We start from the raw sequence: 21,596 nt of genomic DNA, 5'->3' as shown, positions 1-21,596 counted from the left end.
CCCCCGCAGAAGGAGCCTGTGCGGGAAGTATGGGCAGGCCAGAGGCAAGCCAAGGTTTCTGAGTGAGTAACGCCTTCCCGCAGCACAGAGGTTAATTTGGGGGCATTACTGGGAAGGTCTGGCGGGGCAGACTGGGGACTGGGGTGCTGGTTAGCTGCCAGAGCAGAAAAGTTTCTTGGGGGGGAGGCTGAGGCAAACGGCATCAGGGTAGAGTGGAGGGGGTGTGGTGGTGAGGGGTGCTGGGGCTCCATGGGAAACAGCACTCGGCCCCGCTCCAGGGTGGAGCCAGGGGCGTGTTCTCCATCCTTGGGCTATTCCATTGTGGGGAATGTCCATGCTTCACATCATTAACACCTGCATTCCTTTGAGGAGACCAAAGAGTTTATTTCATGCCAGAAATGCACAAAGTTTCTCCAGCTAACAATAACCCTACTAAGGAGGCCAGCGTGCTTCAGGACTCGATTCTATTACGTGGGACCCAGGACCACACCTTAGGAATGGCTGTGGCCCCTCCGCCCCAGACAGTCTAAGGGGAGAGATGCTGAGCCTGCCTTTCAGACGGAGACCCAGACACAGAGCAGGTCCGGTCTGGGCGTCCTGTTGGTCCGCTGGGGTTCCAGAGGGTCACTGTCAGGAGAAAGCTTTTTTTCAGCATCAAGAGCTTCAGGAGACTGAAGAGTCAAACCACAGAAAAGCGCTGGACAGCTTGGCGCCCGCAACTGGGGTGGCCCACAGCCGGAGCACGACATGACCCACTGGCACGGAGCTCAGGACCCGGTCGGCCTCACCCTCTTCCTTAGGCAGCAGGTTCTGGTTCAGCCAAGACTCTTTGCTCAGAGGTGGGCAGGGACTCCTTGGAACCATTTCCGGTCCCAGAAGGGGAGGGGGACCCGCCATCACTCTATCTGTCCTGTCCATGAAGCTGGAACAGAGGAGGAAGGGAATCAGACCCACAGACCTCAGGACCTGGGTTCAAACCATCTCATAAAACAAACTATTTCTGCCTCTGCCGATGGTGCTGTTGAGCCCAAGTAACACGATGCCAGCAGGGTGAATCCAGGTGGCCAGCCAGGTGAGATGTGCTGAAGCTCAATGCTCAGAAACGGGCACTATTGGGGAAGGTGACCCAGGACAAACTGCAGCTCCTCCCTCAACATTTACTTCTGGGTAGCAGCTCTTTCATTATATACGTAAACCCCTAACACCAGAACCCACCTTAAATAAATTTCCTTAAGACTGTAAAATCACACAGGTCAAATCCTGTAGGACTGCTTCCAAAAATCCCTGGGGGGGGGGGGGGGGGTGTCACATGACTCCGTCTTGTATGGAAAAAGGATGTCAGATCCAAGAAGCTGCCAGGCGATCTGACCAAGCCACTTACCGCCTCTTCTTTTGATGTGCCAAGTACAGGCTTCTGTGCTACCTGCCTTGTCTACTTCCACAATACCACCCAGCCGTGGAACTTTGACATTTACAATGAGATAAGGAGTGATATCAGCCTACATCTTAGCCATTAGAGCCAAATTCTGGAAGGGAGGGCCAGAAAAACCAGTGGTCACAATGTCTAAGATGTGTGGAAATAGCACAAAGCCTCCTGGCCTCAGTAAGCCTCAAATTCTTTCTTTGGTTCAACGTGGTAAGAAACCAGGCTGCAGCCAGAGGCTGGGGGCTTTGGTCAGTCCCCACCCAACAGCCGTGAGTCCTGAGGCACTCGCAGCTGAAGGGCGAGGCTTTGCCAAGACCTCAGCCCCAGGGCCGCGTCACATGATTCTTTTGGAGACAACTGGACTTGAGGTACTCAATGCTGCCTCCTTTAGAAACAGGCACTCACGCTAGGGCCACACATGCTTAACTGATTCTCAAAGGAAACTTCACTTTGAACAGGTTTGACACCTCGAGAGCATCAGGGGTCTTTGGCTTTCTACCCTCAGGAGGTCGTCCCAGGCCAGCAGCCCTCGGGCTGACCACCTCCTGAAAGCATCCCGAGGTGGGGCTTTGTCCCATACCAGCACACAAGTTCCGCTCCTCAAAGCTCATCTCAGAACCGCACCTGAGCCTGGTGCTGCTTTATTCAGGGAACAAAAGGCTGCAGTGAGAGCCACCTAGGCTGCCTGGACCAAGTCGCAGCTCCGCGACTGTCTTCAACTCCACCGAGTGATGCTGAGTCACAACACCCAATCCATAAGCATACAGAAGGCCCCAGACAGTGGCCGGGACAGGAGTAATAGCCAATATCCGCTCTTTCTGTCCCTTTTCAGCCAGCCAGAACTCCAAATCAGGTGGACCCAGACCCCTGGGCAGTGAGGAAGACAGCCCTTCTTCAGAGGACCCTGCTTGACAGTCTGTACCTTGTCCGTCTCCTGCTGGACAAGCTCCTGCAACTCTTCCGTCCAGCCCAGGAGCTCCACCAGCCTTTCCACGCCTTGAACCACATCCCCCAGCTGGACCACATCCGTGCCGCGAGGACGCCAGGCGAAGGGCCCCACCAAGTCCCGGTTGATGAGCAGCCGGGGCACCGAGCTCCGCACGGCCTCAGACAAGCTGGCAAAAGGTTCTACCTGAAAAATTGCCCAAATGTGAGGAGCACAGCGCCCACCCTCCAAGCCGCATGCCACAGCCTGAGCCTTTGAAAGGGCAGCTCAGACTGACGTGAGGCCTTGGACACAGTGAAAACACACCACTGTTCCACTTCTTCCAGTCATGCGGTCTGCTCGGTCTCAGTGCCTGGGTTCCTCCCTTCTTGTGCCTCCCTGGTCCATGTCTTTCTGCTTCCCGCACGTTCTGGCCTCCACAGGTCCCCCTGCCCAGGTGCATCTGGGCTCCAGCACCTGTACCCACTCTTACCTGTCCTGCCCCATCACACACCATCTCTTCCCAGCAGCATCTCACCCGTCCGCTCCCGCTCCCTGGGAGCAAAGGCCTGGGCCCTCAGGGGGCTCCTGGGCGGCCCACAGGGGTGGGCGCCCCACCTCTCCACAGTCTCCACCACCCAGACCTCCAGGGACTCCTAACTCAGTACCTCTGCGCTTCTTCACCCAGCTCCCAAGTGAGATTCCCACTCACGAGTGATAACACAAGAAACAGATGGGATAGACGGCGTGGACACTAGCCCATTACCTGGTGGGGACATACTCAACTCCTGCTTTTGCGGAAAACATTTCAAATGAGTGATTTAAATGTACACAGAACAGTTCTTCACGGGAATTTAGGTTTCATAAGTAAAGGGAGAGAACTTTTTAGGCCTGATAAGTCAGATAATGCCAAGTATCACATTATTATCTACATAAAAATATGATGTAGAGGGGCGCCTGGTTGGCTCAGTGGGTTAAAGCCTCTGCCTTCGGCTCAGGTCATGATCTCAGGGTCCTGGGATCGAGCCCCGCATCGGGCTCTCTGCTCGGCGGGGAGCCTGCTTCCTCCTCTCTCTCTGCCTGCTGCTCTGCCTACTTGTGATCTCTTGTCTGTGTCAAATAAATAAATAAAATCTTTAAAAAAAATATGATGTAGAAAAATAATTTTTAAACCTCATTACCATAAACTGCAAACATACTAACAACATGTGACAGTTTATATTTCTAATTGCTAAACTAATTTATAAACACCTTATATAATTTATGGCTTTAAATGCTAATTTATAAACAGACTAAGAAAACAGCCCAATGAAAAATGAGCAAGAGGTATAAATATGTAACCCAAAGAAAACACAGTGGTTGGCACGAAAAGACCAACGTCACTCTTCACGACAGAAAGGTTAGCCCGCCCGCCCTCCCTTCTCTCTGTTTCCTCCTCTCTCACACACACATTTATTTCTAACCAATCCGATGGATAAAAACTTAAAGATAGATTTAAAAAAAACACTTCAAGACAGCTAATGTTTGGTGTTGCTGAGGATGTGGGAAATGGCCACTCCTACAGGGCTGGTCTCAGTGTATCTTTTTGGAAAGTAACTTCTCAATATTAACGGAGGCGCTCACATGCATGTGCAAACACGTGTCCACACAACCACTCACTACACTCTTATTCTGAATATAAAATCCTTACGCTATTCGTTCCTGCTGTCCATCGATAGAACGTTCCTTAAATAAATCATTATACAGCCATCATCCCTCATCTTAAAACTCTTGGGGCTAGATGTGTTCCAGAGTTCAGACTATTTCAGATTTCAGAAATCACCTTATGGTTGACACGCGTCCCCCTCAGTGGGACCCAGAGGGCTGGTCTGTAATCAAGTGTGTTACTGTTTCTTTCACACGGCACAGGAGATAAAGTCTGAGCAACACCGCAGACTCCTTGGTGCCCACAGACAAGAACTCTGCTCGGGGGTCCCAGCAGGGACGGCATACCCGCACCTGACCAAGGAGGTCTCTGCGCACAGTGTCGCTGCCTCTGCTGAGAGCCCACATCTGGGCAGCAGAGAAGCCTGTGAGGAGAAGCAAACCGCCTGGAGCGACCCTCTACTTCACCCCTATGTCTGTATAATGTGGGAGCATACGGTACTTTTATAACCAGAGAAAAAGGCTATTTTCATTTCACTTAAAAAACAGAGGACTGGCGGTCCCAGTGTCCGCTGCTGGTGGCCAGCACAGGGCGGCTGCCAGACTCCGCACCACCCGCCACTAACTACTACTGCCCCCGGCCCTCTGCCCCCACAAAGCTCCCCCCTTCCATCCAGGCCCAGTATGGGCATCACAGGTCTGACACAGCACTCGAGTCAGTGTGTCTGGGGCCAAGTTCCCCCAACCTGCCCATGTGGCTTCTCACTCTCAGGAAACCAGCTCTGTTCTTGCGGTCTCACTCAGGTCACAACCCTGGAGCCCTGCGGGTGTCCACGCTCCCCCACTCACATTCCTTCACACACCTGGGCTCTGACGCCTTCCGTAGTGTCCCTGGCCAGCCGCCATCACCGCCCGGACTGCCACCTGTGGGGTCTCTGCCAACTCTGCCCACCACAGCACCCGCGGGGTCAGGAGGTCGGACCTTGTCCCTACTGCCTTCCGATCACTCACTCCATGTGGCCACGTCTCCTTCTGGCCTCAGCTCCAGGCTCACCTTCCCGACACGGCCACATGAACCAACCACACTGGTATTACACGCAGTTCACAACCCTCCCCACCCTTCCGTCCCACTTGTCATTTCTCCTGTCACACTGCCACCTAACACCGTCCCTTGCTTGCGACGTCCTACTGTGTCCGTCCAAAGCCCTAGCACGGGGCTGGCCCACAGCAGGCACATCTGCTGAAGAAATGCACTGGGCTCGAGGCCTCTGGGCTGGCGGGAGCTCTGAGCACAGGCCTTCCTGGCCCTGGTGCCCTGTGGTGCCAACATCCAGTCAGGCAGAGCTCAGTGAAGAGGCTCATTTATTGCTCTTGTAACGTCCTTCACAAAGTCCTGAGCTTCAGGTCCAGATGGAGAGCAGCTTCTGGAATGTGTCCACGGTGTGTCCCAGGCATCTCACACACACGTGCAGAACTGAGTTCGGCACCCCCCTCACATACCTCCTTACCAACCAATGGCCTGAGCACCCACAGACAGAGCCAAACCACTCCCTCTCCTGTCCCCAAGTCCTTCTGCTTGCCCTCTCTCATAGTCACGTGGTCTGAATGTGCCCATAGCTCTGACTTCGTGAGCACCAGCCTCCTGGACATCTTGCTTCAAGCCCCACCCCCAACAGTCTCTGGGACACTGCAGGGCACCAGCCATGTCCCCAGTTCAACCCCTTCAAGCCCATCAATGCTTCTAGCACAAAATCGGCCTCTGCGATATGGCCTGGGAAGTCTGTCCTGCCCCGTCCCTCCCTTCTGCTCACACACAGTGCCCCACCCACGCGGACAGCAACCCCAAAGCCGAGTGTCCTCCCTCCGCCCCATTCCGCCCAGACTGCCGCTCCCTAGGCCAGGAACACCTCTGCTTCCTCACCTTCCCAAGTCAGGGTGCCAGAAGGCTCCGAGAGCACCTGGGGCCACCCCCAGCTGCCCCACCCCCCGGGCCCTATCCTTCCAGCCTCCCCCCACCTCGCACACACGCACGCACACGCACACACACTTCAGTCCACCTCTGGACCTGCTGACAAACCTCCAAGGAGGTCCCAAGGATGAGCAGCAGATCCGCCATAGGGAAATCAACCACATGCAGCAGGAACCTCTGGGGAAGTGCCTCCCCAAAGAACACGATGTCGGGTTTCACAACGCCAGTGCAGACCGGGCAGCGGGGAATCCTGTCCACGGACACGTCAGCCTGTGTGACAGACACAGAAAATGGGCTGAAGACGATGTCACAACACACTTTAAAAGCTGGCTCTCTCGGGTTGCCTGGGTGGCTCAGTGGGTTAAGCGTCTGCCTTTGGCTCAGGTCATGATCCCAGGGTCCTGGGATCGAGTCCTGCACTGGGCTCTCTGCTCAGCAGGGAGCCTGCTTCCCCCCCACCGCCCCTTTACCTCTCTGCCTACCTGTGATCTCTCTCTCTGTCAAATAAATAAATAAAATCTTTTTTAAAAGATTTTATTTATTTGACAGACAGAGATCACAGGTAGGCAGAGAAGCAGGCAGAGAGAGAGGAGGAAGCAGGCTCCCTGCTGAGCAGAGATCCCGATGCGGGACTCGATCCCAGGACCCTGAGATCATGACCTGAGCCGAAGGCAGCGGCTTAACCCACTGAGCCACCCAGGCGCCCCTCAAGAAACACTCTTAACTAACAATATGAGAACAAACTCTTGGCGACTAGAGGGGAGGGGGCACAGGACGGGCTGATTGGGGGATGGGGACAGAGGAGGGCACTGTGGTGACGAGCACCGGGGGACATATGGATGTGTGAGTCACTCAACTGTACACCTGAAACGAACACAACAGTGTATGTTACATAACTAGGACTTAAGTAAAGACTGAAAAAAAAAAAAAAAAAGATTGCCTTTACTAAGAAATTTTCAAACATTCACAACAACTGAATAATGAGCCCAGCTTTGGCATTTACTGACATTTTGCCCATTTTGATTCACAGAGCACCCTAAAACTGGGGGCCGGGTGGAGTACTTGAGAGCAGGTCCTGAAGGCACAGGACATGCCGCAAGTGTCACACGAAGCTGTGCACCTGGGGCAGTTATTAGAGCCGTTCAGATGCCAATGAAATACTGAGTAGATGACACAGCCCTCAGGAGGTACTCTACAGGCATGTAACCGCCACTAGGCATAATTCAATGTGAAAGGTGATATAAAATTTGTCCCCAGCTTTAGCTAAAGCGATCATGACATCGTCCTAGGCCTGGCAGACATTCAGGCTGAAGCTCTAAGGACCATTACGACAGACCACTTCCCTGCAGGCCATGGGAAGGTGGACACAAACCATCACTACACCCTAAGACGACTGCGTTGATGTGCTGGGCTGGGTTTCAGAGGAGACAGCCCAAGAAAGAGGACTCCAGTTTCCTAAGACAAAACTTCCTGGCCTCAGCTTAGCAAGCTGAGCCCAGCCAGAACCAGCAGAGACAGCCAACCAAAGAGAGTCTACTCAAAGACTTCAGATACTATCAGATACAGATTAAGGAGAAATTGTGTTCAGTGCTTTAAAACAAAATAAGACAGCTTTGAAGCATCTGATGGGGATAGAAAACTATAAAAAATAATGTAGTGGATTTGAAAAAGAACCAAAGAGAACTTCCAGTAATAAAAAGTACCAAAAATTAGGAAGGCACTTGTGATCATCACTGGGTACTGTAGGTAGATGATGAATCACTAAATTGTACCCCTAAAACCACTACTACACTACATTAACTAACTAGTTTTTAAATAAAAATTTAGAAGAAAAAAATGGGGCCAGTAATTCAGACCTGGAAATGAGATTACTGCTGACTGAGGTTTTGCATCTCATTAAATCTTTTCCAAACAAACAAACAAAAAGAAATAAGAATTAGCACTCAATGGAAGAGCTTTACTCTGAACAACAGAATAGAAGGTTGATAAACTGGAAAACAGATCAAAAGACATTATTCACAATACAGCATAGAGAAGAAAGCCAGAACACACATAAAAGTCACGGGTGGGAGCCTGAGAAGGTCTCGTGGGAGTTTAAGTTCCACAAGGAAGGAGAGGGAGTGGGAGAGGCAATGGCCAATGGGTCTTTCCAGCAATGATGCAAGGTCTCAAACCACAGATTCAGAAAGCCCTACAAATTTACAGCAGAATAAGTAAACAAAAGGAAATCCATAAGGAGATAGACCACAGTAAAAGTGCAAAACTCCAAAGACAGAGAGGAGAGGTTACAAAGGTGCAAAGAACAGACAGTGACAGACTGATCCTAAGTTTATAAGGAAAGACCAGAATACCCAACACACAGAATGACGGAGAAGACGTCAAGACTTAGTATAAAGGGGCACCTGGGCGACTCAGTGAGTTAAAGCCTCTGCGAAGAGCTCAGGTCATGATCCCAGGGTCCTGGGATCAAGCCCCGCATCAGGCTATCTGCTCAGCAGGGAGCCTGCTTCCTTTCCTCTCTCTCTCTCTGCCTGCTTCTCTGCCTACTTGGGATCTCTGTCTGACAATCTTTGGAAAAAAAAAAAAAAAGACTTAGTATAAAAAGCTACAGGACTCAGGACTGTGGCATGACTCTAAGAACAGGTGAAAATACCAGTGGGACACAACAGAGAGCCTAAAAGTAGACCTGCACAGTCAACTGATCTTTGACAAAGGAACAAATCTCATCTCTTCAACAAATGGTGCTGGACGTTATGAAAATTAATAAAAGGAGACCTTGCTAATCTGGATTCAGGAGGCTGGAAGGAACCCTACTACTCACCACCAATCACATGAAGAATTGTGAATTACAGACCCAACAGAAGAACCCTCAACAGCAAAGAACCATCAAGGCAGGTCCCAACAGGGGAAGATGTGTACCACCGTCTACAACAAATCAACCATCCCAGTGACAGCTAGCAAGACACCATCTTTCCCCTGAACTGCTTCTCCAGCCCCTCCCAACTCCCTCCCTCCTTTCCATCAAATGTTCTTCTCCTTTGTTTCTTTTGGACTTGCCTAGTTTTGCTGTAGCTTGCTTGTCCCAAACTGCATTTTTCTACTGTTCCCGAATAGTCCATTTTGCTGAAGGCAGTTTTGCTTTTAAGGAAAACATGACTTGGTGTCAGAAGTGGGATGCAGGCGCTGCCCCGGCGGTTCCGAGGCCGCGAGTGAACAGGTGCCAGGCCCCACAGACCCAGTCAGGCTCGCAGCTCTCCCACCGAGCCTGGGGTCGAGGGTGAGCTCTCTCCTGGGCTGTGTTTTGAGCTCTCTAGGCGTTATCCGAGACCTTTGGACGGCATTGTCCTTTCTCGGAGTCCTCGCTTGACCTTGGGTCTGACGCCTTCCTAGAGCCAGGCTGCTCCTACCCGAACTGTACTGTTTGGAAAGTTTTCTCTTCCCTCTAGGGAAAAGCCTCTCGGAGAGGGGGTCCCGGGGATCAAATGCTTCGAGGGCACCACTGCCCCCACACTCCCACACTTCTGGGGCCCCAGCTTGCTCTAGGTTTCAAAACTGTGGTCCCTCCTCACGTGCATTCTTAACTCAATGGACGGACTCCACCAAAAGTAATTTACAACTTCGATGGCCATGATGGGGAACGCGCCATCTCCCCAAATTCACTCTTCTCACAGCTGAATCAGACAGCCGTGTTATTTTAGTTGGTACCTTGAGGCTTCCAAACACTTCAGGGTTCAAAGTTTGCTCCCCTCTTTGGTTCGTTAACTTAGAAACAGCATTTTCCAAAGAGGCAAACAACTGAAAGAAGTCAACGCCGCCTCTGAGCCCGGCCTCCCCACCTCCTTTGTCTCCGGCAGGTCGTGCGCTCAGGTCCCGCCTCTGGAGCCGTTTTCCTCTTCCCTCGGCACAGTCCCCACCTCCGTGCTACCCACCGCTCATTCTAACCCTCTGCTGAGCCTCCCTTTACCTCCAGACCTCTCCCCACCCGCCGCCTCCGTCTCCTGAACCTGTTCACACCTGCCGCTTCTGAAGTTCACTCTGCTGGGGCCCAGGTGAACACCAAGTTGCTCGTGTTGCCTGGACCAAGGCTGAATTTTGAGCCATATTACAAGAGTGTCCTAAAGTGACTGAGGACCCCCGGAATTTGCTGAAGAACGTAACACGGTCGTTCAAACTTACTGATCTGATTTCTCAGATTTATGTCGATGGGTCCATATGCTTGCCGGAGAGGGTCAGGCCAAACGCTGGATAAAACCAGCCCAATGGGAGCACCCTGAAAGGGATTTAGAGAAACAGATGCCTGAGTTTGGGCAAAGTACCAGAACACTCACTGGAAATCTCCAGATGTTGGGGAAGGTCATCAAAGAGGTATGACCTGTGACCTGGACCCCAGCACTTGGAAGCTCCTCACTCCGTTCCTGCATCCTCTGACCCTGGGTTCCCTTTGTGTGTCCCCGCCCCACCCCCCGCAGAGGGTGCTCCAAGGACGCAGCCTTGAGAAGGTGATATGGTGTGGTGTTGAGAACACGTGCAGAGTAGACAGGGCTGAGCCCACTTACGGCCTCTTCATGAACTTTTCAAGATTTGGAGTCAGATGTGGGGATCCGTCCCACTGCTGCCCGGGACAAGCCCTGTATGTCAGTTCCCTTGATGACTAGAACGGACACCTACGAACCTGGAGTGGCCGCCTCCTCAGTCTGTCCCTGCCCTCCGCCAATGGGGGGCAGATTTGGGATCGTACCGGGGAGCTCCCGAGAGGGCTGCAAGCAACATCGAGCAATTACAGGACCCTTTTCTGAGCCTGCTGACTGGAACAGACTCAGGCTTGCTCAGAGAAGCCCAATGAACCTGTTCATGACCATCACGAGCGACTCCACATTGTCCTCAAAGAAAATTCTTCCTCTTGATGCTAAATCCACCCAGGTAGCCTTTAACTCAATTACTAATGAGCCGAACCATCATCTCATGGGAAACCTTGTCCACTCCGAACTTAGTTAACTTGGAAAACCAGCTCGCGGGCATCCTAGATGACTCACCTAAAAGAAAGACCACGACCACTCTCAATTTTCACCTCCAGCAAATTCGGTCCCTAAACAACCAGCCCCCGACCCCCAGCCCTTGATGCTATTACAAAGGGCCAAGGCAGGAGGTGGCAATGACTCTTCAGAGGTAACAACAAAGGCACAATTCATGGAAGAACAGTATGTTAGACCTCATTAAAATTAAAAACCCTGCTTTGTGAAAGACACTGCAAGAAAGTGGGAAGACAATATTTACGAAAGACATCTGATAAAGGACAGTTATCCATAATACAAAAATTTCTTAAAACTCCACAATAAGAAAATGAGCAACTGAATTAAAAAATCGGCCAAAGACCCGAATAGACAGCTCACCAGTGAAGATGTACAGACAGCAAACAAGCATCTAAAAAGCTTCTCCACATAGCATGTCCTCATGGAACTGTACACGAGAGCAAACAGGACCCCCATCCACCTACCACCACGGCCAAAGTCTAAAACACGGACAACACCAAACGCTGCTCCCACTCGCTGCCGGCAGAAATGCAAAGTGGGGGAGCCACGTCAGAAGGCACTAAACACGCTCTCACTTGGTATTTCCCAATAGAGCCGAAAACTCATGTCCACACAAAAGCCTGCATGGGGAAGTTTACAGCAGCTTTGTTCATAACTGCCAAAACACAGAAGCAGCCAAGATGCCCTCCGGTAAATGAACAGATAACTGTCGTCCATCCAGACAAGGGAATATTATTCAGCACTCAGAAGAAGTGGTCTGCGAAGCCACGAAAAGACATGGAGGCATCTTAAAGGCGTCTGACCCAGCGAAGAAAATGGGCCTGAAAAGGCTGCACGCATATGACTCCAGGTCGGAACTTCTGGAGAAGGGCCAGTGTTCGCCAGGGGTTGTTGGGAGGGTTGACTGGTTGGAAGTACAGAGCTTTCCTCTGCGGTGATGAAAACGTTCTGGAATCAGAGAGAGGCAGTGGTGGCCCAACGCTGGGAACGTATCAAGTGCCAACAAACTCTGCACTGTCAGATGCTAATCTGACAGTTCTGTGAATCTGACCTCATTAAAAAATAAGAGACAGGGTCCTATACCTCAGCAATATTTCAGAGTTTCATCTTTATTTAAGATTTTCCAGTCTATCCTGTTCTGCCTGAAGAAACCCATCCTACAGAACTACCCCCAGACAGACACAGGATCCAAGCACAAGTGTCATGGATGCATTGTTCCTAATAGCAAAAATCACAAACATCAGAAAATACTCCACAGTAGGTAAAGGGCTAAATTTAATATGTCACTAAAAACAGCAAGCAGACCTATACTTACTGACACAAGACATCCATACAATTTTGTTCTGTAACAAAGCAGTTTGTAGGGGCGCCTGGGTGGCTCAGTGGGTTAAGCCGCTGCCTTCGGCTCAGGTCATGATCTCAGGGTCCTGGGATCGAGTCCCGCATCGGGCTCTCTGCTCAGCAGGGAGCCTGCTTCTCTCTCTCTCTCTGCCTGCCTCTGTCTACTTGTGATCTCTCTCTGTCAAATAAATAAATAAAATCTTTAAAAAAAAAAAAAAAAAAGCAGTTTGTAGAATATTAAACTTAACAATCCTATTACTGGGGGGCCTGCGTGCCTCAGTCAGTTAAGTCTCTGACTCTAGGTTTCAGCTCGGGTCATCATCTCAGGGTTATGGGATCCAGCCCCACATTGGGCTCTGCCCTCAGGGCGGGTCTGCTTAGGATTCTCTCTCCCTCTGCCACCCCGACCCACTCGTGCTCTCTCCTTCTCTCTCTCAAATAAATAAATTTTTAAAATTCTTAGTAATCCTATTACTAAAAACAGTATAGTCACTCTATGGTGTAGGTACACTGATACGGCCAAGTATGTTTGGCATTTTTTTTTTTTTAAGGCTTGGAGCCTTATACATCAAACCGTTACAAGTGGGCTATAGGAAGAGGTTGAAGAGAGATACGTTTTCCCCTCCACGTTTCTTTCTTTTTTTTTTTTTAAGATTTTATTTATTTATTTGACAGACAGAGATCACAAGTAGGCAGAGAGGCAGCAGAGAGAGAGAGGAGGAAGCAGGCTCGCTGCCGAGCAGAGAGGCCAATGCGGGGCTCGATCCCAGGACCCTGGGATCATGACCTGAGCCGAAAGCAGAGGCTTTAACCGACTGAGCCACCCAGGCGCCCCTCCCCTCCACGTTTCTTAATGTTTTACAAGTGTAAATTTAAAATTTAAAAATAAAGAAAAACGTTTCACACCATTACTGTTGTTCCTCCAAGATGATGCTTATAAAATGCCACTTTTCCCGTCACTCCCACCACGAAGTGCAGGAGAGAGAGAAGGGGCTGCAGGATAACTCACCCAAATGTCCTTCCCCGGAGAGGGCCTTCGGCAGACGGTGCACGTGGCAGAGGCAAAGGATCCATGAGCTTCAACCAGCTTCGAGGCAGGGATGCCAGACACTGAAATTCAAACCACAGCTAAGAGCCGCCAGCTCCAGGAGGCCCTTGCCGGAGTCCCAGCTCTCAGTGCAAGCCTGGGATCGCCGCCTCCACCGCCTGAAGATAACGTCCCCCTGAGCGGAGTAAGCGCACGGAGGAGGGCTCCCAGGTGGAGCCAAACCATGGTTAAACAAAGCCTGTCGACAGGTTTGATCTAAGTGCAGATAAGATTACATCTGATACCTAGGAAAACACTTTCTACTCTCCAGACACTAAGGAAAAGTGAAAAAGCTATATAGGGGTGTCTGGATGGCTCAGTCACTGAGCATCTGACTCTTGATTTCGGCTCAGGTCTTGGTCTCAGGGTCCTAGGATCGAGCCCCGAGGCAGGCAGGCCCCACGCTCAGAGGAGGGTCTGCTGGAGATGCTCTCTCTCCCTCTCCCTCTGCTCCTCCCCCCACGGGCACATGTGCGCAGGCTCTCACTCTCTCTCCAATAAATAAATCTTAAAATTAAAAACAAAACAAAACAAAAGAACGAAATGAAGACAGTATGTTTCAAAAAAATATAAAACCTGTAGAGCACCACCCACCCCACCCCACCCGGCCTGTCTGCACCGGGAGCAGCTCTCCTGCCGCAGCCACTCATCCTATGCCGAGGTCGTCCCCAGCCTCTTCCTGGCCAGGAGCGCCTGCCAGCTGTGGAGCCCACTGCTGACTGCGTCGGCACTAACGCCCCGGGGACGCTGACAGAGAAGAGCCTCAGAGGCAGCGCCACAGCCCTGACCTCCCTTCGACCCCCCGCAGCTTCTGAACCACACGGTCTCACGGGACCTCCGCACACTGGCTGAGGCTCCCGCGCGGTAGGCGCCTCCGGCTCTCAGAAGCCTCATCCCTGACTGGGCTAGGAAGCCTCCTCTGAAGCAACAGCTCTTCTCCCGCACCGTTCTGGGCTTTGCCCTCTCAGAGGGACAGCGGCCTTTCTCATCCTCTTCGCCGTGTGAAGGAGCCGCCTCCACCTCCCATAGGTTTTTGTCCCACATCCTGTCTGCCCTGTATGTTCCTTTTCCTAACCCTCCCCAGGCAGCCTGGGGAAAGTGGTTGGCTCAGGGTTTGACAGAGGGAAGACAAATAAATACTGTACTAACAAGGGGGAAAAGCTGTAGAAAAACAGAGGTACCTTATTATGACAGTTACCTGTTCCCACGGTCAGCTTTGGAGCTGTGACGGGCAGACAGCCCCAGCTGCGGTGGCTTCCTACTGTCCCCATTACTGTCCTAAATCTCCACATGCGAAAGCCCACAGCCACACGCTCCCACCTTCCCACAAGGCCTGTCCTGCCGCAGCTCCAGAAGGAGAGGTCATCCCCATGGGTGTTCGTGGCTGCTAAGTGCAGTCCAGGCCACTCCGATTTTCAAACCACCGGGTGTCTGCAGCCCAGCCGAGCCGCTGCTGGCTCGCAGCACCCGTCAGCGCCGCTGCCATGAGAGAAAGGCTCAGCCAGTGCCTCTCGCGACGCACAGTCAGCGTCAGGACCATCCGTGAGTCACTGGTCAGGGCCGCTACCGGGGCAGGCAGGACATCGCTATACAAACAGTCTGATAACACTAAGGCAGTAGTGGTCATCTCTTTGTGACCGTGACATCATAGTTATGTTTTAAAGGTCTTTACCTTCTCCAGATACCCAGTGAAGTACTTACAGGTTGTTTACAGGTTAAGTTTATGACATCATGGACAGACGCACTTCAACATAACTGGGGCTGAGAGAGGTGGGGGGGTGGCAAGACACAGACAAAGGAAGGACCGGCTGTGTCGAGGGCATGAGGGCTCACCACAGTCCTCCACTTGTATGTGCTCGAAAAACTTCATAATTAATTTCTTGAAAAAGAAATCATTATATCAGATTAGCTGAACTAGGAGCTCCCAATGTCAACTTTAACTCTTTCCAAAACTCACAGCCCAGCCAGTAGGCCAGGACATCGGGTCCACTAGTGAGATCTCCACAGTGACTTAATTTTTTTTTTTTTTTTTTTTAAAAGATTTTATTTATTTTTTTGTCAGAGAGAGAGAGTGCGCGCGCGAGCGCACAGGCAGACAGAGTGGCAGGGGGAGAAGCAGGCTCCCTACAGAACAAGGAGCCCGATGTGGGACTCGATCCCAGGACGCTAGGATCATGACCTGAGCCGAAGGCAGCAGCCTAACGAACTGAGCCACCCAGGCGTCCCTCCACAGTGACTCTTAAACACACGGGGGACTTTTTGTCAGGGACAAAGGCGTAACTAGTGGGCTTGAAATCAGAGGACGGGGTAAGCACTGCCTGGAAGCATGTGACCACGTGGAGACAGGCGGAGGGCTCACCTCTCTCCAGCCCATCGATGTTCTGTGTGTAGAGCCGCAGAAGGAGGCCCTTGTCGTGCAGCAGTCGGAGGAAGTAGTGTATGATGTTGGGCCTGTAGTTCCTGAGGTACAGCTCCTTGGCCAAAGTGAAAAAGGGCTTGGGGTTGTGAGAGAAGAAAGCGAGCTCGAAAATGGCCTCGGGGTATGGGAGGTCGTACTGCTGCAGGTTACTGTAGAGGCCACTCCTGGGAGACCTGCAAAAAGGAGCAAGAAGCTCTGAGCCCAGAGCAGGAGGGTGGGGCCAGGAGGCAGCCCAGGTGCCCAGGGAAGAGCCGGCGCGGCAGGGCACCTGAAGTCCGGAATGCCGCTGGGCGTACTGATGCCGGCGCCCACCATGACCACCACCCTCTGGCAGGCTCTGGCTTGGATCAGCTCCGCTATGTCCTGCAGAGAAAGCTTCTCCTTCCTACTGCTGCCTCCTCTTCCAAAGACGCTCGAGGCACCAGCGGAAAAAGATATGGGTCTTCTTCCACCTGCAATGCTAACAGAAGAGAGTGGCCGGGTGACTAGGGACAGGTAAGCTCGTGCTAGCCCTCCCGCCACCCCCACCACTGAGACCGATGATACACTTCCCTCTCCTCCCCGCAGATGACCACCCTTCTCATCACGGAGGACTACTGGGCTACAAGAGAAAGGAGTCTCAACTCAGAAATCACAACTTATTTGGGAGCAAAAAATTGAAGTCAGTTGGAACTGGGCAAACAAGGAATGTATGGTCTCTTAATTCTGCTGTCCAGGGCGAGTGTGAAGAGAACAGGGTCCGCACCAGAGGTGTGGGAGCTGTGTGGGGTTCTGGGTGTGCTCTCTGCAGAGGCATACACTTCGCACACCTGGGTGTGACAGACGGGCAGTGACACTTAAAGAAAGCCAAATGTCTCAGACTTTACACCAAAAACGATCAGGAGAAAAAGCGGGTTCTGGAGACCATTCCAGAAACACTCGCGCCCTGACCGCTAAGGCTCCACACTGCTGTAGAAACTTGATCTTCAATGTTCGCCACCGCTGGTACTATGAAGCAGCCGAAGGAATCCCACAACCAAGACAAGGTAGTGGGTTGGGGGCTGGGGCCTTCGGCGGCGCTCAGTCAGTGGGTGTCTGCCTGAGGTTCATGCCACTATCTCTGGGTCCTGGGATTGGGCGCCACATGGGACTCCCTGCTCAGCCAGGAGTCTGCTTCTCTCTCTCTGCCCTTCTCCCTGCTTGTGCTCTTTTTCTCACTCTCTCTCAAATAAATAGATAATTTAAAAAAGAAAAAAAAAAGACAAGGCAGTGGGTAGACTCAGCTCAGGCTCTCTGAGAAACACTGGAAGGCTTCTCGAGTCACCCCCAGAAGCCAGGAGCCGAGACACTCCCACGGCTGAGTGCTAGGGTTGCAGGATGATCTTCCATCGGGAAAAAAGTGAGACACAACGTACAAGTCACGAGCTTCAGCAGAGCCTCAGGACTTAGAAAATGACCCAACACCCAGGAAAGCAACAGGAAGAAACAAAAGCAGCGCGAGTAACACGAAGCCCACAGCATCCCCTGAAAGTGAGTCCGCAGCCGTGGGAGGCAGGGCAACAGAGCCTCACCTCCTGTGGGCCTGGGAATGCTTCCTAGGTTCACTGATCTGCTGCTAGGGCCCCTGTGCAACATCTAACCAGGCTGCACAACTCCCTCATCTCCTGGCATCATGCTGGCAACTCACCCAGGGTTCAGAACCGCCAACCCCACTGCGCCGGGCACCATTCTCACACCCCAGAGACTGGTGGCCACCATGTCCGTTCTTCCAGGAGAAGGCCCTTGATGACCCTCCCCCAGGACGTCTCTGACTTCAGTATAGAAACTCCTCCACCCTGACGGGAAAAGAGATTCAACAAAAGAAGTCAGAACCTTCCTCACATGAGTGATGAATCTAAAATGAATACAGACATAAAAACAGGAGAAGGGGAGCATTTCCTCTACTCATTTGTGGTTTAGGCAAGAAATGAGCATCATCCCAAAAGCACGTCGTCATACATATTCGAACAACTCGGGAGCACGAATCTTCTAGAGGGATGACTCTGTCTTCTGCGTTCTTTCGCTCCTTCCAAACCAACACTGCCCACTCTCTGCACCGACCCCCCCACGGGACACACGGGCAGTGAGAGTCCCCAGAAGCTCTCTGCTCCCCATCCCAGCACAGCGTGTCCCACCCCAGTGACAATTTCAAGCCCCACCCTGCCCTCTTATATACCCCTGCTTTCAGCCAAGCAAAAGGACTGCCTGGCTCTTGTGTATGTCCGACCCCGGCTTCCTCTGCCTTAAAGACCTTTCTCCACCTCGGCATGTCCAGCTCTCCCACAGTCAAGGCCAGGACTTCGTGATGCCACCTCCTTCGTGAAGCCACTGGCGAACCCCAGTGAACAATCACTTTGCGCTCGTTTGATTCCCTGCTCCTTTTAGGCAGGCTGACCGCCCCTCCCTCCCTGCAGCGACCCTGCACGCCACCTCGCACACCGCACCCGGGGGTCAGGCCCCTGCCTGCTGCTCACCGCCTACTTGCTTGTGTGGTTGCCTCTCCCACCACATGGGCATCGCCTTGGCTTTTCAAAAGAAGAGATTTCTGAAAGGTATGTACAAAAGAAAGAGGAACAAGACAAAGGAAGGTGTATGTGCAGGGCCGACGGCCCCAAAGGAGACTCAGAGCCCTAGGTCACTGTCGCTCTCATCAAGTCACTCTGCCATCCTGAGCCGCAGCAGCTGACGCCAGACCAAGAAGTGATTCTTACAGCCTTGCTCAAGACGACCCTTCCCAGCAGAAAGCACAGGAAACCCACACAGCAGGGAGCACAGTGCTTCCCCCTCATCCCCACACTCCTGCGGAGATGCCCACAACCCTGAAGGGGGTTCTGCTGCATCAGACACTTGTGTAAAGGCACCCGTCAAGCAGTTCTTCTGAGTGTGACGGGGTAAGTCTCCAAAGGAAGTTTTCCAGTGAAAACTGGCCAGACGGTCAGGAAGAGAAGCGAAGCTCGGGCTGTCCCCACAGCGGGGAACGGCCGGGTGTCCCTCAGCACCTAGAGCAACTCCTCCCCTGCGATCTCCGCCCAACGTTCACTGAGCTCCTCCTACGTGCAAGTCATTATGAGAAACACAAAAGGAATTAAAGGGAAGTTGTGATACTGTGATTTATGTTTTTGCTCTTCATCCTCAAACCCTCGGAATTCCTAAGAGCAAAGGGCACGTCTTTTGTTAGCATGGTCGGTCTCTGTCCTCAGTTCCCGAACTCCCCTCACAGCCACGAAGGTGAAGTGGGTGTCCTGTTCCGCGAAACCAGCCCCTCCCCACCACATCTGGGTCATGTCCATGAGGGGACCTCGGGAAGGCCCTAAGGGTGGGGGCTGGCTGCCGGGCAGACCGACTGTGATTAGAGGGTCGGAGTCTCCGGAGAACTCGAGAGGAGGGGTGCTCAGAGGGCCTCCCGGTCGGTGAACCACACGCCGGGCCCCTGCGCCCCAAGCTCCGTGAGGCACAAGGGACCAGGGACCCTTGCCGACCTCCCCCTGCATCTCTGGGTCTGGCGGTTCACTCCGTTCCTCGAGCATCCTGCGGACGAAGCCCGGCATCGACTCGGTCAGCGGGTCTCCCCGTGCTGTGAGCCGCTCGCGCAAATGAATGGACCCGGAGGAGGGGGTTGTGGGGACCCCCGATTGTCAGCGGGTCGGCAGCAGCGCGGGACACAGCCGGACTGCGGTCTCAGCGGGGTCGTCTCAGGGGCCTGGGCCGTCCCCACCTCAGTACCTGTGCGAGGCGGCATCAAGTCGGTTATTATAATCCCTCAGGGACACTTCATTTCTTAACAACGGCGGGCCCTGAGACAGTCCCGTGTCCAACGCCTGGGCAGGGAGACGGAGTGGGGGCGACCTCGCCGACGCGCAGCGGAGGCCGGCAGGGGGCGCTCTCCCGCCCGCCACGTCCTCCTCGCAGCCCTCCGCCTTCCCCGCGGGAAGAAGCCGCGGCGTCCCTCCGGACGGCCCAGCCAATGAGGGCAGAGCCCAGCCAGTGACAGCACACCTCAGCCAATGAGAGCCGAGTCCAGGCAAGGAGAGTCAGCCATAGCCCAGCCAATGAGAGCCAGTCACAGCTCTGCCAATGAGAGCAGAGCCCCGCCGAGGGGAGCGCGGCACAGCCAACGAGAAGCCAGCACACTTCCAGGTCCCAGTTCGTCCCGAAGGACGTTGCGCTTCCCACCGCCCTCCAAGCCCCCCTCCCCTTCCTCCTAAGGGCACTTCTGTTTACGGAACCGGTCTGTGGTTTTGCCAGAGCTTTCTTGTCTTGGGTTGCATTTTCTGCTATTCCTGAACACACCCATTTTCTTGGCAAATTAAGTTTATTTTTAAAGTTAACAGCAAAGATCCCCAAATGTACAATTACTGCCGAGAAGGGTAGGAACACACGCTAGCGAAGTGCGAACTGCACCGTCTTTGTCGAGGGCGATGGAAACCCACACACCTTTCGACCCAGGCGTTGGCCCCAAGTGAGTCCGGACAGCGTCCCTCAGCGTGACCGGCCATGACCGGATCACAAAGGGTCTCCAGGACAGAGCAATCGATTACGCACCTTAGGAAGCATCGGTAGAACGGAATCCTGGAGCTCGCGCCCAACCTGGAAGTCGGCGGGGGGACCCTCAGTGCCCCGCGGAAACAGGCGGCGGCACGGGCCCGAACGGCCAACCACCGCGAAGCCCCGGGGGCATCTAGACCTGCCCCTCCCGGACCGGGGCGACAGGTCCCTCCCCCCGACTCGAGCCGTTTCCGGGACGGCGAGGCAGGGTCGGGGGGGCGCTTGCTGGGGTGGATGGGGGTTCGCATGAAAACAGGGGAATGCTGCAGGTCCGCATGGACGACCGCGGAGGCACGTACGTTCTGACACTTGCGTGGCAGCAGCGACTGTCCACAGGACCCACGAGTGCCGCCCGCACCCGCCCGAAACGTGCAGAGGAGAGCCGAGAACCCGCGGCGCCGCTGACCTCTGGACTGTCCTCTGAGCTGCGTGAACGGGGGCCCGCGTTTCCCGGTTCTGCAGAGTCCCGCGACCACGCAAGGAGAACACCGGACCCCGGCGCCCGCCTCGACCGAACCCCGCCCGCTGCTCAGCCCCAGCAGCGCGGGCGCCTGAGCGCTCGCCTCCCCCGGCCCCGCCCGCGCCGACGCACCCCTGCGGCCGCCCTGCCGCGCCGAGAGGCCCCTCACCTGCCGGGCCCCAGGCTCTGGAGGCGGAAAGCGCAGGCCGAGCCCACCAGGCCATGTCCACGCTCCGCCGCCGCGCGCTCGCGACCTTGTCCTCAAGGGCCGCGAGTCCAGCCCAGGTGGAGGGACGCCAGGCGGGGGCGGCGTCCCAGCCCCTTGGGGTCCCGCCTCTCGCCCCGGAGACGGGCCCAGGCGCCGGCCCTGGCCTCTCCCACTTCCCCACCCGGTTCAGCCGGGACGGGGAGGCGAACTCTGCGAGCACTTGCTCCGGCCGCTCACGGCATTCTCAGTCCGTCCTCGCGAGCCACGGTTCAGACGCTGCTGTCACCGCGGTCCCCATCGAGATGAGAGCCTGCGCGTCACCAGGGCCGAGGCCGCAAAGCCGGTCGGAGGCCGGGCCGGCCCCAGGCCCTCGTACCGCGGAACGGCTCGGCGGTCTGCGCGGGAAGCCGGGCACAAACCCCGGAGCGATCTTCTCTCGCGGCGCAGGCGCCGTTACCCTGACGACCGGCGCGCGCCGCGGCCGCCCGGGCGCTCCCGGCCTGCCTCGCGCGCTCCCGGCCTGC

The 21,596-nt window shown here is 54.0% G+C and overlaps 1 protein-coding gene across 3 annotated transcripts; it reads right to left on the bottom strand.

The window, feature by feature from the left end:
* Positions 1-363: 363 nt before the first annotated feature.
* Positions 364-21,584, bottom strand: SIRT3 (sirtuin 3). Of its 3 annotated transcripts, none has more exons than XM_032358528.1 (8): positions 21,034-21,584; positions 17,508-17,655; positions 16,110-16,301; positions 15,782-16,014; positions 13,345-13,445; positions 6,073-6,234; positions 2,349-2,558; positions 364-922 (listed from the first exon to the last, which is right to left on the bottom strand). In XM_032358528.1, the coding sequence occupies exons 1-8, from the start codon at positions 21,086-21,088 to the stop codon at positions 902-904; spliced, it is 1,122 nt and encodes a 373-aa protein (XP_032214419.1). In that variant the 5' UTR covers positions 21,089-21,584; the 3' UTR covers positions 364-901. The 3 variants fall into 3 exon arrangements, with proteins under 3 accessions (XP_032214419.1, XP_032214421.1, XP_032214420.1); XM_032358530.1 differs by lacking the exon at positions 21,034-21,584 and adding an exon at positions 20,402-21,018; XM_032358529.1 differs by lacking the exon at positions 21,034-21,584 and adding an exon at positions 19,583-20,390.
* Positions 21,585-21,596: the final 12 nt, after the last annotated feature.

This window comes from Mustela erminea, chromosome 9 (assembly GCF_009829155.1).
Source record: "Mustela erminea isolate mMusErm1 chromosome 9, mMusErm1.Pri, whole genome shotgun sequence".
Taxonomy (NCBI): Eukaryota; Metazoa; Chordata; class Mammalia; order Carnivora; family Mustelidae; genus Mustela; species Mustela erminea.
Note: the sequence above shows the minus strand (reverse complement) of the source record. Positions and strands in the feature narration are given on the sequence as shown.